This window comes from Geotrypetes seraphini, chromosome 1 (genome assembly GCF_902459505.1).
Source record: "Geotrypetes seraphini chromosome 1, aGeoSer1.1, whole genome shotgun sequence".
Lineage (NCBI taxonomy): Eukaryota > Metazoa > Chordata > Amphibia > Gymnophiona > Dermophiidae > Geotrypetes > Geotrypetes seraphini.
In genome coordinates, this window is record NC_047084.1 from 105190263 (window position 1) to 105202202 (window position 11940).

General features: G+C 45.3%; 1 protein-coding gene across 2 annotated transcripts in view; it reads right to left on the reverse strand.

Moving 5' to 3' along the window:
• LOC117356187 (aquaporin-3-like) overlaps positions 1-8911 on the reverse strand; it is a 76759-nt gene extending 67848 nt beyond the window's left edge. For both annotated transcript variants that reach the window (XM_033935334.1, XM_033935333.1), the window contains exon 1: positions 8723-8911. In XM_033935334.1, the coding sequence (XP_033791225.1) occupies positions 8723-8830 (108 nt within the window). In that variant the 5' untranslated portion in view covers positions 8831-8911. The remainder of the gene's footprint in view (positions 1-8722) is intronic.
• Positions 8912-11940: the final 3029 nt, after the last annotated feature.

Here is an 11940-nt window from a genome sequence, read left to right on the forward strand (position 1 = left end):
TATTCAAAAACTTTCACCTACAGCACGAAGTTTGGTTCTAAATGAATTACATTGAAGCTTTTGAGGCCTTCACGGTAACCCAAGACTTGGTAATCTTTGTCACCTTCCATCTGGGGGGGAGGGGGGTGAAAGGGGGGAATAGGGTCGGTTATATGAACATTTTTGAAGAAATGATAGTATTTCATAGAATATATGGCATGGAAGTCTCAGAATTGTGAAATTACTTGTAATGAATATCTATTTGTATTATATAACTGTATATTTACTTTCTTCCTTCAATAAAAATGTTAGAGCATAAAGGGTATCCCGATATAACTAGATTAACAGCTTACAATAACCAGTTGCTCTATTATGATGGTTGCAACCTTCCGTTTCCTTCCCGAGCCCCACCAAAAACACCTGCTTGGTTAAATCATATCCGCTCCTTTTATCTTCTAACAGCAGTGAAGCGTCAGATTCAGGGCACATCCTGGCTTTAATATTTCAATCATTTGTAAAGTCGGGACTCTCAAATGTGCATCCCTTCTAAGATATCAAAAGCAGACTCACTTTCTGAGAGTTACGAAGCGAAGTTAGTGCTGGAAACCTGTAAGGAGGGACTGGGTAAAGTCAGGATCCCGCAGATCTCTACCGCACGTCCTCAGGGCAGGATTAACCAATAGGCCTAGGGCCCGAAATGGTCAGGGGGGCCCGATGAAGGAGGGCATCAACATTGTTTTTTCCAAACGGCGATGGGCCCCTCCAGCAGCGATCGGCAACGCGGGCCCCCCCCCCAATCGGCAACGTGGGCCCCCCAATCGGCAATGCGGGCCCCCTGATCAGCAACGCGCCTCCCCCCTCCCCCATGGCTGGAAAGTAAGACAAGCAAGCAACGCGGGTAAGAAAGGCAACGGGAACTGTAATTGTGCAAGCGGTGCTGCTTGCCCAAAGCTTCCCTCTGACGCAGTTCCTGTTTCCGTCTGGGTGCATGGTGGGGTAGGGCGGGGCAGGGGACCCAGTGTACTTGTGTGCCTAGGGGCCCTCGATGAATTAATCCTGCCCTGCACGTCCTTAAAAATCTGCTTATCTCAGAGGCAAGCGGGATCTGTGAGGTCCGCGGGAGTTAAAACAAGGATCCCTGCGGATCCTGCGCTACAGCCGCATTCTTTTTAAGGCCAGCGGGATCTGTGGGGGGCCCCCCAGATAGAAGGCATTAAGAGCACTGGGGTGCCGAAAACATGGACACAAGAAAAGGGAGAATGCGCCGTAGAGATCCGCGGGGTCCGCGGTATCCTTGTTTTACCCAGTCCCGAAAGTAAGGAAGCCCGAAGAACTGAGCCGAAAGGAGAGGTGCATAGAGAAATGGGGCAAATCCCGTCCAAACAAAATATTGCAAAGATATTATAGTCAGGGGGTCGAGAATGTCTTGGGATAAAATAACGCTGCAAAAAAAAAAAAATGAACAGCACAGGGTAGGGAAAATGCTTGTAAAAAGACATTTTGGGTTCAAAAAGTGAGCCAGACTGGATTGGGATTCAGGAAAACTGTCCCCCCTCTTTTCCTAAGGTGCGATAATCGATTTAGCGCGCGCTTATCAAATGAGCACATGCTAAACACTAACGTGTGCCTGTTAGGGCTCCTTTTACGAAGGTGCGTTAGGGCCTTAATGCGCGGAATGCCCCGCGCGCTAGCCGCTACCGCCTCCTCTTGAGCAGGCGGTATTTTGGCTAGCGCGCACTATGGCGCACGCTAATCTGGTGCGTGCGCTAAAAACGCTAGCGCCCCTTTGTAAAAGGAGCCCTTAGTCTATGGATGCGTTAGCGTGCGCTCATTCGATTAGCGCGCGCTAAATCACTTTGCGAGCGCTAAATCGGTTAGCGCACCTTAGTAAAAGGACCTATATATTCTTCCCCCTCCCAGCACCAACCCAAAAAAAGTGGACATAACATAAAACATTGGATTTCTAGACCGCATAACCTTATTTTATAACATTTTATTGAAGGAAATAATTAAATATAATTTAGTACAAATAGATTTCATTTCAAAAAGATTCACAAATATAATATTTCTCCATATCATTCCTCCAAAAATTTTTCCACCTCCCTTCCCCCCTACAACACCCCACCTCCCTTCCCCCCTTTCCCCCACTTCCCTCCTCCCCTTCCCCCTCCAATTCACATTATATTAAAGTAATTAATAAAGCAAGAAAATAATATGAAAGTTATCATTCCATCAATATACATTTCAATATAACCTATTTCATCCTACCCCTACACCCCCCAATTCTCCTCCCCCCTTTTTGAATCGAAGATGACACACATATTACCAGGTATTACAAAGTTATAAATGTTTCCAAAGCTTCAATGTAAAATATTAATAATCATACTTCATGCTTTAGACTAGAGGAAAGATTTTGAATATATGGGTCCCAAATTTTCAAAAAGAAACATGTACGTCTTGGAAACTTACAAACATCCCTAACCTCAAATAAAATTAAACGATGGAGTTGGTTCCTCCAATGCCAAAAACTAGGAGGATCTTTCTGTAACCAATATTGCAAAATACATTTGTGACCAATCATGCATGCCTTTTGAAATCAAATGCATCTGCCTTGTCCATATACCCCACAAGCAGCAGCTTTACCAAATAACACCCCCCTTGGAGACTCCACTAACGGACTATCCCATAATGAACCTAAAAATAGTAGGATGGCAGACCATAAAGACGTAATAAGAGGACATTTCCACAATGCATGAGATAATGTATTTGGAGCTTTCTCACATTTATTACAAATGGGAGAATTAACTAATCCTGCATGAAATGTTTGCACTTGTGAGAAATATGCCCTATGTAAAATTCTACACGTGCATTCCCTCCAAACAAAACCCTTAATAATTTTAGGCAATCGATGAATGGCTTGACTAAAATCTTGAAGTGGTATTTGAGTCCCCAACTCATCACGCCATTTTTATATAATGCTATCGTATGTGCTATTTGGAATCAAACACCTCCACAAAAGTTACATAATAACAAAGGAAGGAAATAATAAAATCTAATCCACCAGATATTTGGACAAAAGATAAGCCTTCGATTGTTTTCTGAAATGTTCATAGGAACGAGATGTAAATAACAGGGTTCGGAAATCCTTATCGTGGAAAGCTGCTTGAGATGAGAGAGCACGATCATGATCTTTCTTGCTTTTTCAACCCTTAGCAGAGAGAAATTCAAAAAGAGCATGTGACCTTCTGCCGTTCTTTTGAGAAGCTACTAAAAATCTGTAGAACTGGGGCCAGGCCAAAGGCAGCTTTGTAACATAAACAACCCAGTTTGAAGATTAGATGAGCGTCCCACAGGGAGCCAGTGCAGTTCATGGTAAAGAGGGGTTTCCGTGATCGAACTTCTTCAGACCATAGATTCATCTCATCGTGGTATTCTGAATCAGTTTCAGTTTGGCCATATTTCTCTTGGTACTAGTTACATAAACGCTATTACAGTAATCCAGAAGGCTCAATAATAATGACTAGACCCAAAAGTTTAAATGCAGAAATTTCAAAGTATGATCTAAGGCAGTGGTCTCAAACTCGCGGCCCGCCATATACTATTTCGAGGCCCTCGGTATGTTTATCATAATCACAAAAGTAAAATAAAACAGTTTCTTGATCATATGTTTCTTTAGCTATAAATGACAATATTATTATTAAGATTTAGCCAAAAGGAAAGATTTATAATCTACAAAGAGTTTTACCTCATGCAAAATTGTTATTTCCTTAATAAGACATTAACTAGTTTTTCTGCGGCCCTCCGAGTACCTACAAATCCAAAATGTGGCCCTGCAAAGGGTTTGAGTTGGAGACCACTGGCTTAACTGTAACCATGACATCCTGTTTGTCATTGGGAAGCAGAGCTGGGATTGTGATGTCATAATGCCTCATTCCACCAATAAGAGCCAGCCTCATCAGTGATGTCACAATGGCTTGATTGTCCTGTTCACCCCTCTGCCCTCCAACCCAGCCAGCAGATTAACTGTTCCCCTTAACTCAGTGGTCTCAAACTCACAGCCCGCCAGGTACTATTTTGAGGCCTTCGGTATGTTTATCATAATCACAAAAGTAAAATAAAACAGTTTCTTGATCATGTGTCTCTTTAGCTATAAATGACAATATTATTATTAAGACTTAGCCTTAAAGAAACATTTATAAACTATAAAGAGTTTTACCTCATGCAAAATGGTCATTTCTTTAATAAGACATTAACTATTTTTTTCTGAGGCCCTCCGAGAACCTACAAATCCCAAATGTGGCCCTGCAAAGGGTTTGAGTTGGACACCACTGGTCTAAGTGGACTAAGGGGTCCTTTTACCATGGCGTGTTAGCCATTTTAGCGTACGCTAAACGTTACCGCGTCCATAGACTATAATGGATGCGTTAACATTTAGCACACGCTAAAACAGCGAGCGCGACTTAGTAAAAGGGCCCCTAAATGTTTTATCTCCCATGGACCTCACAAATCCCGCACAGCCCCCCCTCCCCAAAGTATGCAGATTTTGAAGGACATGTGGTAGAGATCCGCAAGTCCGTGGGGTCCGCAGGATCCTCATTTTACCCAGTCCTTTCTCCTTCCTGGCAGCCTGCAGATCTGAGGGCCGAGGTTTTAAGCCTCTTATTTCTTACAAGTCGGGGCTGAAAATGCAGATTATGAGCAGGGAAAAGCCTTCATCGGATGAAGGATGTGGATTTCAGAACTTATCTGATTTGGGGAGAAGCCCTTGTATATTAGATGTAAACACTTCTCCCTCCGTATTCGCTGTGATAGGGGATTAACAGAACCACAAATAACTTTCTCATATGTTATTTGCTGTTTTCTATTAAAAACCATCGTGAATATGGTGAAACCGCGAATAACATGGTGGGAGACCTGGCCTGTTCCTGAAGGAGAGGCAAAACACAGTGAAGAAAGTGCTGGAAATCAGCAATTTTCTTTGTAAACACTTGGAATCGGCGATTTCTCCATGCAAGCTGACGTAATTGGGGGGCAGGAGCCAGCAAGCCAAAAACCGTGAATCATCGAAACCGCGATTGCTGAAACTGCGAATACGGAGGGAGAAAAAATTGGTTCTGTATTTTTTAAGTCGTATTTTGACACCACAGTTGCTCCTTGTCCTACCTAACCTTCACATCGGGTCTGGGCACAGGTGTTACCATATGGCTGCAGAAAAAGGAGGACAGATTGCGACATCCAGGTTTTACTTCCATTGAACGGAATTGAAGTAAAACCCGGATGTCTCAATCCATCCTTCCTTTTTCTGGGGCCATATGGGCAAGAACTTTCACCCCTTCTCCTTTCCCAGCACTGGACCAACCATTTGGTAAGGCTAGGCCAGGGGTAGGCAATTCCGGTGCTCGAGAGCCAGAGCCAGGTCAGGTTTTCAGGATATCCACAATAAATAGGCATGAGATAGATTTGCAGCTCAAGGAGGCAGTGCATGCAAATCCATCTCATACATATTCATGGTGGAGATCCTGAAAGCCTGACCTGGCTCCGGCTCTTGAGGACCGGAATTGCCTACCCCTGGGTTAGGCAGTTGCCTAGGGTGGCAGTTTCTTGAGAGCAGCAAAGAGCGCATACAGTGGATGCAAAATAATCGGTCCAGAGAGCCACAAAAAGGCATCAGCACAAACTTTAACCTTCCAATGTGCGATGATTGTGATTGTTTAATTTAATGTTCAAAATCTTAGGGGGGCGGTTAATAGAAGAGGTTGTAAGGCTGAAAGTTTGCCTAGGGCACCTCTACCATCACACCAGCTCTGCTCCCCCCCCCCCAAAAAAAAAAACCCTACCCTGTGTATGACTATTCAGACCCGATATCAAGTATTATCCTGAGCAGTTTGGGGGTGGTAATAATTTTTTTTTTTTTCTTTAAAACATTTTATTGAAGGAATCAAATAAATATACAATAATACAATATAATAATATATTCAATACAATTAAATTCAAAATTCTAAAATTCCACACATATTTTTATCATTCCTCCAAAATATATTTCCATGTTACCTAGTCATACTTCTATACACTCTCCCTGAACCCTTCCCCCTGCCCCCCCCTTGCCCCCCTTCTCTTCCCCCCATAGTTTTATTTCCAATTATAACATTGTAATGAATGAATTCAACAAATATACAATTCAAGAATTTCCAAACAAATTACTATCATCCACCATATTCCCTCCCCTCCCCCAGAATGGAAGATGACACAAATTACAAGGTGTTGAAATGCAATGAATGTTTCTAAAACTTCAATAGCAAACATTAAGAATCATACTTTGTGCTCTAGAGGAAAGATTTTGAATATATGGGTCCCGAATTTTCAAAAAGAGATGAGTTTTTAAAGAAAAAGCAATACTCTTGAAATGGAAAATACCAGAAACCCAGGAAGGAGAGTGGTCTTTAAGAGAGAAAAGGTGCCAGCCTAGTACGGAGTGCCAGATGGCACTGTACCCGCTCTGTCTCCTACTGGATTCAAATAAAGTCCATTTAGGAACATCGTCACTCCACAGTTTTTTGGGGTTTTCTCTGGATTTTCTTCTTTGTGAATATTTTGGGGTCAATTCCTTTTGTTTTTTTCCTACTGGATTCAAAGCAGTTTACCAAAAATTTGCAAAGGGCGATGAAAGGAAGACTTTGCTCTTCTGAAGTCTCATGGTGCCCACATTATAGAGTAGAAGGCAGCTTGCGTTTATATGATCGTGAACTTTGGCCAAGCAGTGCCTGAAAAATAATGCAAGCAAATTGGATTTTGATCCTAGATTTTACTGGTAACCAGTGCAGGAGTTATAAGTCATTTCTTAGGAAAGAGGCCACGGCAGAAACGAGACAAACCACGTCCTTGTAAGAGTCTTCTGGCCACCTCAAGTATTTGAGAGCATTGCTCCTCCATGGGACTAGAGCACAGGTGTCGAAGTCGGTCCTCGAGGGCCGGAATCCAGTCGGGTTTTCAGGATTTCCCCAATGAATATGCATTGAAAGCAGTGCATGCAAATAGATCTCATGCAGATTCATTGGGGAAATCCTGAAAACCCGACTGGATTCCGGCCCTCGAGGAGGGACTTTGACACCCCTGGACTAGAGAGAGAACCAGCTGACACATGGCTCCCCCCAAATATGTCTAGTCGACGAAATGAAGTGATTAGTTGCAATAGTCCACCTCAAGCCAGACAAATACATCATTTATCTGTCACACGCCTGGCTGCTGCGAACAGCCCTTCCTGCAGTCAGCCCAATTGTGTTTCTGTATGCATGCTTTGCCCGATCCAAAGGCTGGTGAATTCTATGAATTTTCAGTGCAAAGGATCATTGCAGTACCACTGGTGCAGGCAGCAGAAAGTTTTTCCAGAGCTACGGCAGTCTGAATTAGCACAAGCTACAGAAATTATTTCACAGAACCTGGTTGCTGAGGCAGGCTGTAGGCAGCACAAACAAACAAGCACAACTGCATCCAAGACGTTTGCTCTGGGCTTCCCTCTTCTGTCCCGGGAGCAGCTCAGTTAAGTTCCAGAGAGGCAAGTGGAGTCCTCTGGCATTGCAAGAAAACACCTGGGAAGTTAAAGGGCTCCTGCCAAACCTGAATAATTTCCTGGAGCCAGAGACAGAAATACACCAGGATCCGGACAGGATGTTCCTAGTAGCAGATGGCTGGCAGAAGAGGCGTTTCAGGGGAGGGCAAGACAGGGCTCGAGAGAGCCCAGAGCTCCTTAACTCATGAGGGATAGGATTCTGCTGCCTCTCAGCTCCCTCTCCCCCTCCCCTCTCTCTGTTTTATGCCTTCAAACTACTATTGTAATACTTTTTTTCTTTTTTTAATTCACATATATTTTCTTCTAATGTCTTTCTTTTCCCACTCTTTCTGTTGAAGGCTGAATTCCAATAAAAAGGCATCACATACACAAATATCATTAGAACATACTTCGATACCGGTTTATTGGACCCCTGCCACAGCTATCGGTCCCTCCAGGCGAGGGAAAGCGAACACCGGCGAGAACCGTGTGCGAAATGCGCTCCAGAAAGGCAGCTGCTCGCGCGAAGCGGCCCCCTATGGGTTCCGATCAATGCACAGAGCCTCTCGCTGCCCGCCCGCGCCCCACGAAGCTCTTCTCGCGCATATGCTAGAAGGAGGCGCGTAGAGAGCCCTCCAGACAACGCGCCCTTTGTAACATCTTGCGCAAGTGAGGTGGAGAGTATCGGGTGCCCACAGCTTTAAGACGCAGGATTAAGAAAGCCAAAACCAAATTCAAGCTCCCTATTTTTGGCACAACTCTTAGGGGGGGGAGGGGAAGAAGAGCTGTTACCTGCCCCCACTGTCACTGGCAACTGTGCTTCCTCTGTCCCAGCGCCCTAAGCCATCCTGAGGCGTGCCAAAGCGATCCACCTGGGTACACCTCGCCATGCGCTGAAAACCTCCTCTTGCAACCACATATACTCTCTCACACGGGCAAATAGGACCAACCACCCCTTATTCGAAAGCAACCGTGAACATTTGCACGTCTAATGTCACCAGTAAGAGACTGAAGGTCCTCTCTGGTTTGTTTTGGAAATTTTAACCCCCCTCCCCCACTCTTTGCCCCCCACAATTTGCCCATATACTCGAGTGCACTGACAGGGCGACCCACCCTCCTTAGCCTTTGCTCGGTGGCATCCCAGGATCTGGTTTCACAGATGTAGACTTTAACTCCGGAAACATTCAGCCGACTTACCACCAGGATCAGCGTCCCGAGGCACTCCGAGAGGAATTGTCTTATCAGTTTGTTGTGGATTCGGAGCATCTCCCCACACCGGTTCACTAATTCCTTTTGACGACCCATGGCGGTGGACTGGAAGGGCTGGAGCTTGCTGGCTGCTCAGTCTAATCTCCCTTGGCTGACTGTTATCCAGGCAGACCTGCCTTTGCTTATAAATAAGTTCATATATCCTGTGACACCTCCCCTCCCCCCCTCCCTGTGTAACCACACCCCTCCCCACCCGGGGAGCTTCCAACTCCACTTCCATCCAGAGGCACTTTCAGCGTTTCTTTGCTCTGTCAAATGAAGAGATTTCCCCAAAAGCCTCCAAACTCTGCCTCCCCCAATCAACTGCTGTTTGCAGCCCTTCCCTACAATCACTGTGACCTCACGTTGGTATTACACACCCCACAGCTGGGGTTTCTCAACTTCTTCAAGCCAAGTACCCCCCTAAGTCTAACCAAGGCCAACCGAGTACCCCTGCCCAAGCTCCGCCCCAGACTCGCCCAAGCTCCGCCCCTGACCCCGCCCCCATAATAACAGTACTAATTGTACTGCAATTTCTTCTATCCATTTTTCGTATACATACAATATAATTTTATTTATACCTAATGGTAACCACAAATTTTTTTATAAAACACACAAAGCACACTGTATGCAAAGAAATATTAATTATCATTTATATTCAGGGGGAGTTCAAAGAGGTCAAGGCAGATGACTTAAAAATATGCAATGTGGCCTCAGTAACTATAGAAAAATAGACAAATATAGTGCAAAATATAGACAGCAGATATAAATTCTCAAAACTGACATATTTCCATCACTAAATTGAAAAAAAAGTCATTTTTCCTACCTTTTGTTGTTTGTGATTTCATGAGGCTCTAGTTGCACTTCCTTCTGACTGTGCATCCAATATTTTTCTGGCTCCTGCATGCTTCCACTCCTCTGGACCTCAGTCCCTTCCCCAACCAACATCTCTTTCTGTCCCTCCAGGAGTCCAACTTTTCTTCATCTCTCCTCCACCCCTATTGGCAACGTCTCCCTCTCTCACTATCCATCTGTCTTGAGAGGTCCAAGAATCTCTCCCACCTCCTCTCCTGCCACATCCAACATTTCTCCCTCTCAGCCCCCAGATCATGTGCAGCTTTTTTCCCACTCCCCGGCAGCCCTATGCCCATTTCTCCTTCTATCACCCCTCTCCAGCACAATGCCACACCTCTCCCTCCATCACTATGTCCAACATTCCATCCCCTTCAATCTGTCCCTCTGTTCCCTCTCCACCACCATATCCAACATTTCACTTCTCATCCTTCTCTACCTCTCTCTTTCTTTGCCCAATTTTCCTCTTTCCTCCTATCCCTCTCACTCACACACTGATGCCCATCAATTTTCCCTATCTGTCCTGGCGGGCTCACAATCTATCTAACGTACCCAGGGCAATGAAGGATTAAGTGACTTGCCCAGGGTGACAAGGAGCAGCGTGGGATTTGAGCCTACAACTTCAGGGTGCTGAGGCTGTAGCTCATCCCTCACCCCAGGACCAGTTTTTCTTTCCTGCCAAGCTGAAGCACTCCACTGTACTGTGCCTTAGCAATGCCACACAGGTCTTTACCCTCACAGATAACTTCTGATCACTCCTGGAGTCTCCTTTAGTCCTTGGGCTCTGGTGGAAGATCAGGATAACCAAAAGCTCCAGAGGCTTCTCCTCAACATTTCCTTTTCATTCACTCCTGCTCCCTCTCAGGTCAGGCTCCTCCAACTCCACCAACTCTCGGCAATGAGTTTAAGGGAGATTTAATCACAACTCCTGCAAATGTTCTTGGAATGGATAATATTAAACAAAATGATTCATTTACATTGTATATAATATACAGGTCACAGTATAGAATAGAAATTTACAAATGTGCTTGTTTCTTGGTCCTATGCTATATGTATTTGCCTGTTAATGCTGCAGAACTAAGCCAGGAGGATCAAAAAAAAAAATTAGCTCATTAACTGTCTAATAAGGGAGTTCCCGGGAAATGAGAGGGAGTTGGTCACCCTACCACCAATTTAAACATTCTGTATACACAGAACTCTTAGGCCCAGATTCACTAAAGATAGCGACTCAATCGCTGTTGGCCGATTCTCTGGCCGATTTTCAAACAGCGATTGATTCACGATCAAGTTTGCATGCAAATGATTTGCACACCCACCAACTCAATCACTCAGTGAGCCATTGAGTCGGTGCAGAGCCCTGACAGTAGTGGCAGGAGAAGCAGCCTCCTCCTGTCACTGCTGTCAGAGTTTCTTCCGGGAGGGTGGGGTAATTTTTTTATGGCACAGATATTTTGCATGTATTACACACGCAAAATATCTGCCCAATAAAAAAAATGAAAAAAGCCCCCTCCCCCAACAAAGCGCCCCCTCCCACCCCAAACCAAAAAATGGCAGGAGGCACTCCCTCCTGCCATCTCCCCCCTCCCACATGAACTGATATGGTAGGAGGGATGACCATTCTCTCTTTCCGTCGGCCCCATCATTGGGTGGGGTCCTTCCACTCCCCTGCCATCTCCTTCCCCCTCCCCGTATCTTTAAGTCAGGAGTACGAGGGGTGCTCAGTCCCTAATGCTCCTCCGCCGGCCGCCGTCAGCAATGCGGGCCTTAGGCCCCCACCCTGGTGCTTCATGTGGGGCCTAAGGCCATTATTGGCTCAGGGAGGGGCCTAAGGCCATGATTGGCTCAGGCACTTCGGGCTCCTCCCTTGGGAGGGGCCTGAAGTGCCTGAGCCAATCAGGGACTTCCTTAGGGAAGTTCAGCAAGGAGGCGAAGGCAGGAGGGAGAGGGTATCCCTCCTGCCATATTTGCGCAGGGGGGAACATAGGGAAGAGCTTGTGGTGTCGCACCAATTGTCGAGAGGGTCGTTGGGGAGGACGTGCCGCGGCGGTGGGGGATTTTTTTAAAAAAAATTTCTGGAGCAAATATTTTACGCGTGTAATACACGCATAATATCTGTGCCATTAAAAAAAATTTTTTTTTAAAATCAGGCAGACCTATCGGTAACACACGTCTACAGCAGTCGGATTTTAGGATCATAAAACCCTATGCAAAATAGCCACACAAATGTAAGTGAATCAATCGCTTGTCCATTTTGTATGGGGTTTTACAAATTTGCATGGCTGGATCAGAAAATGGGTGATCGAGGGGAAAAACGC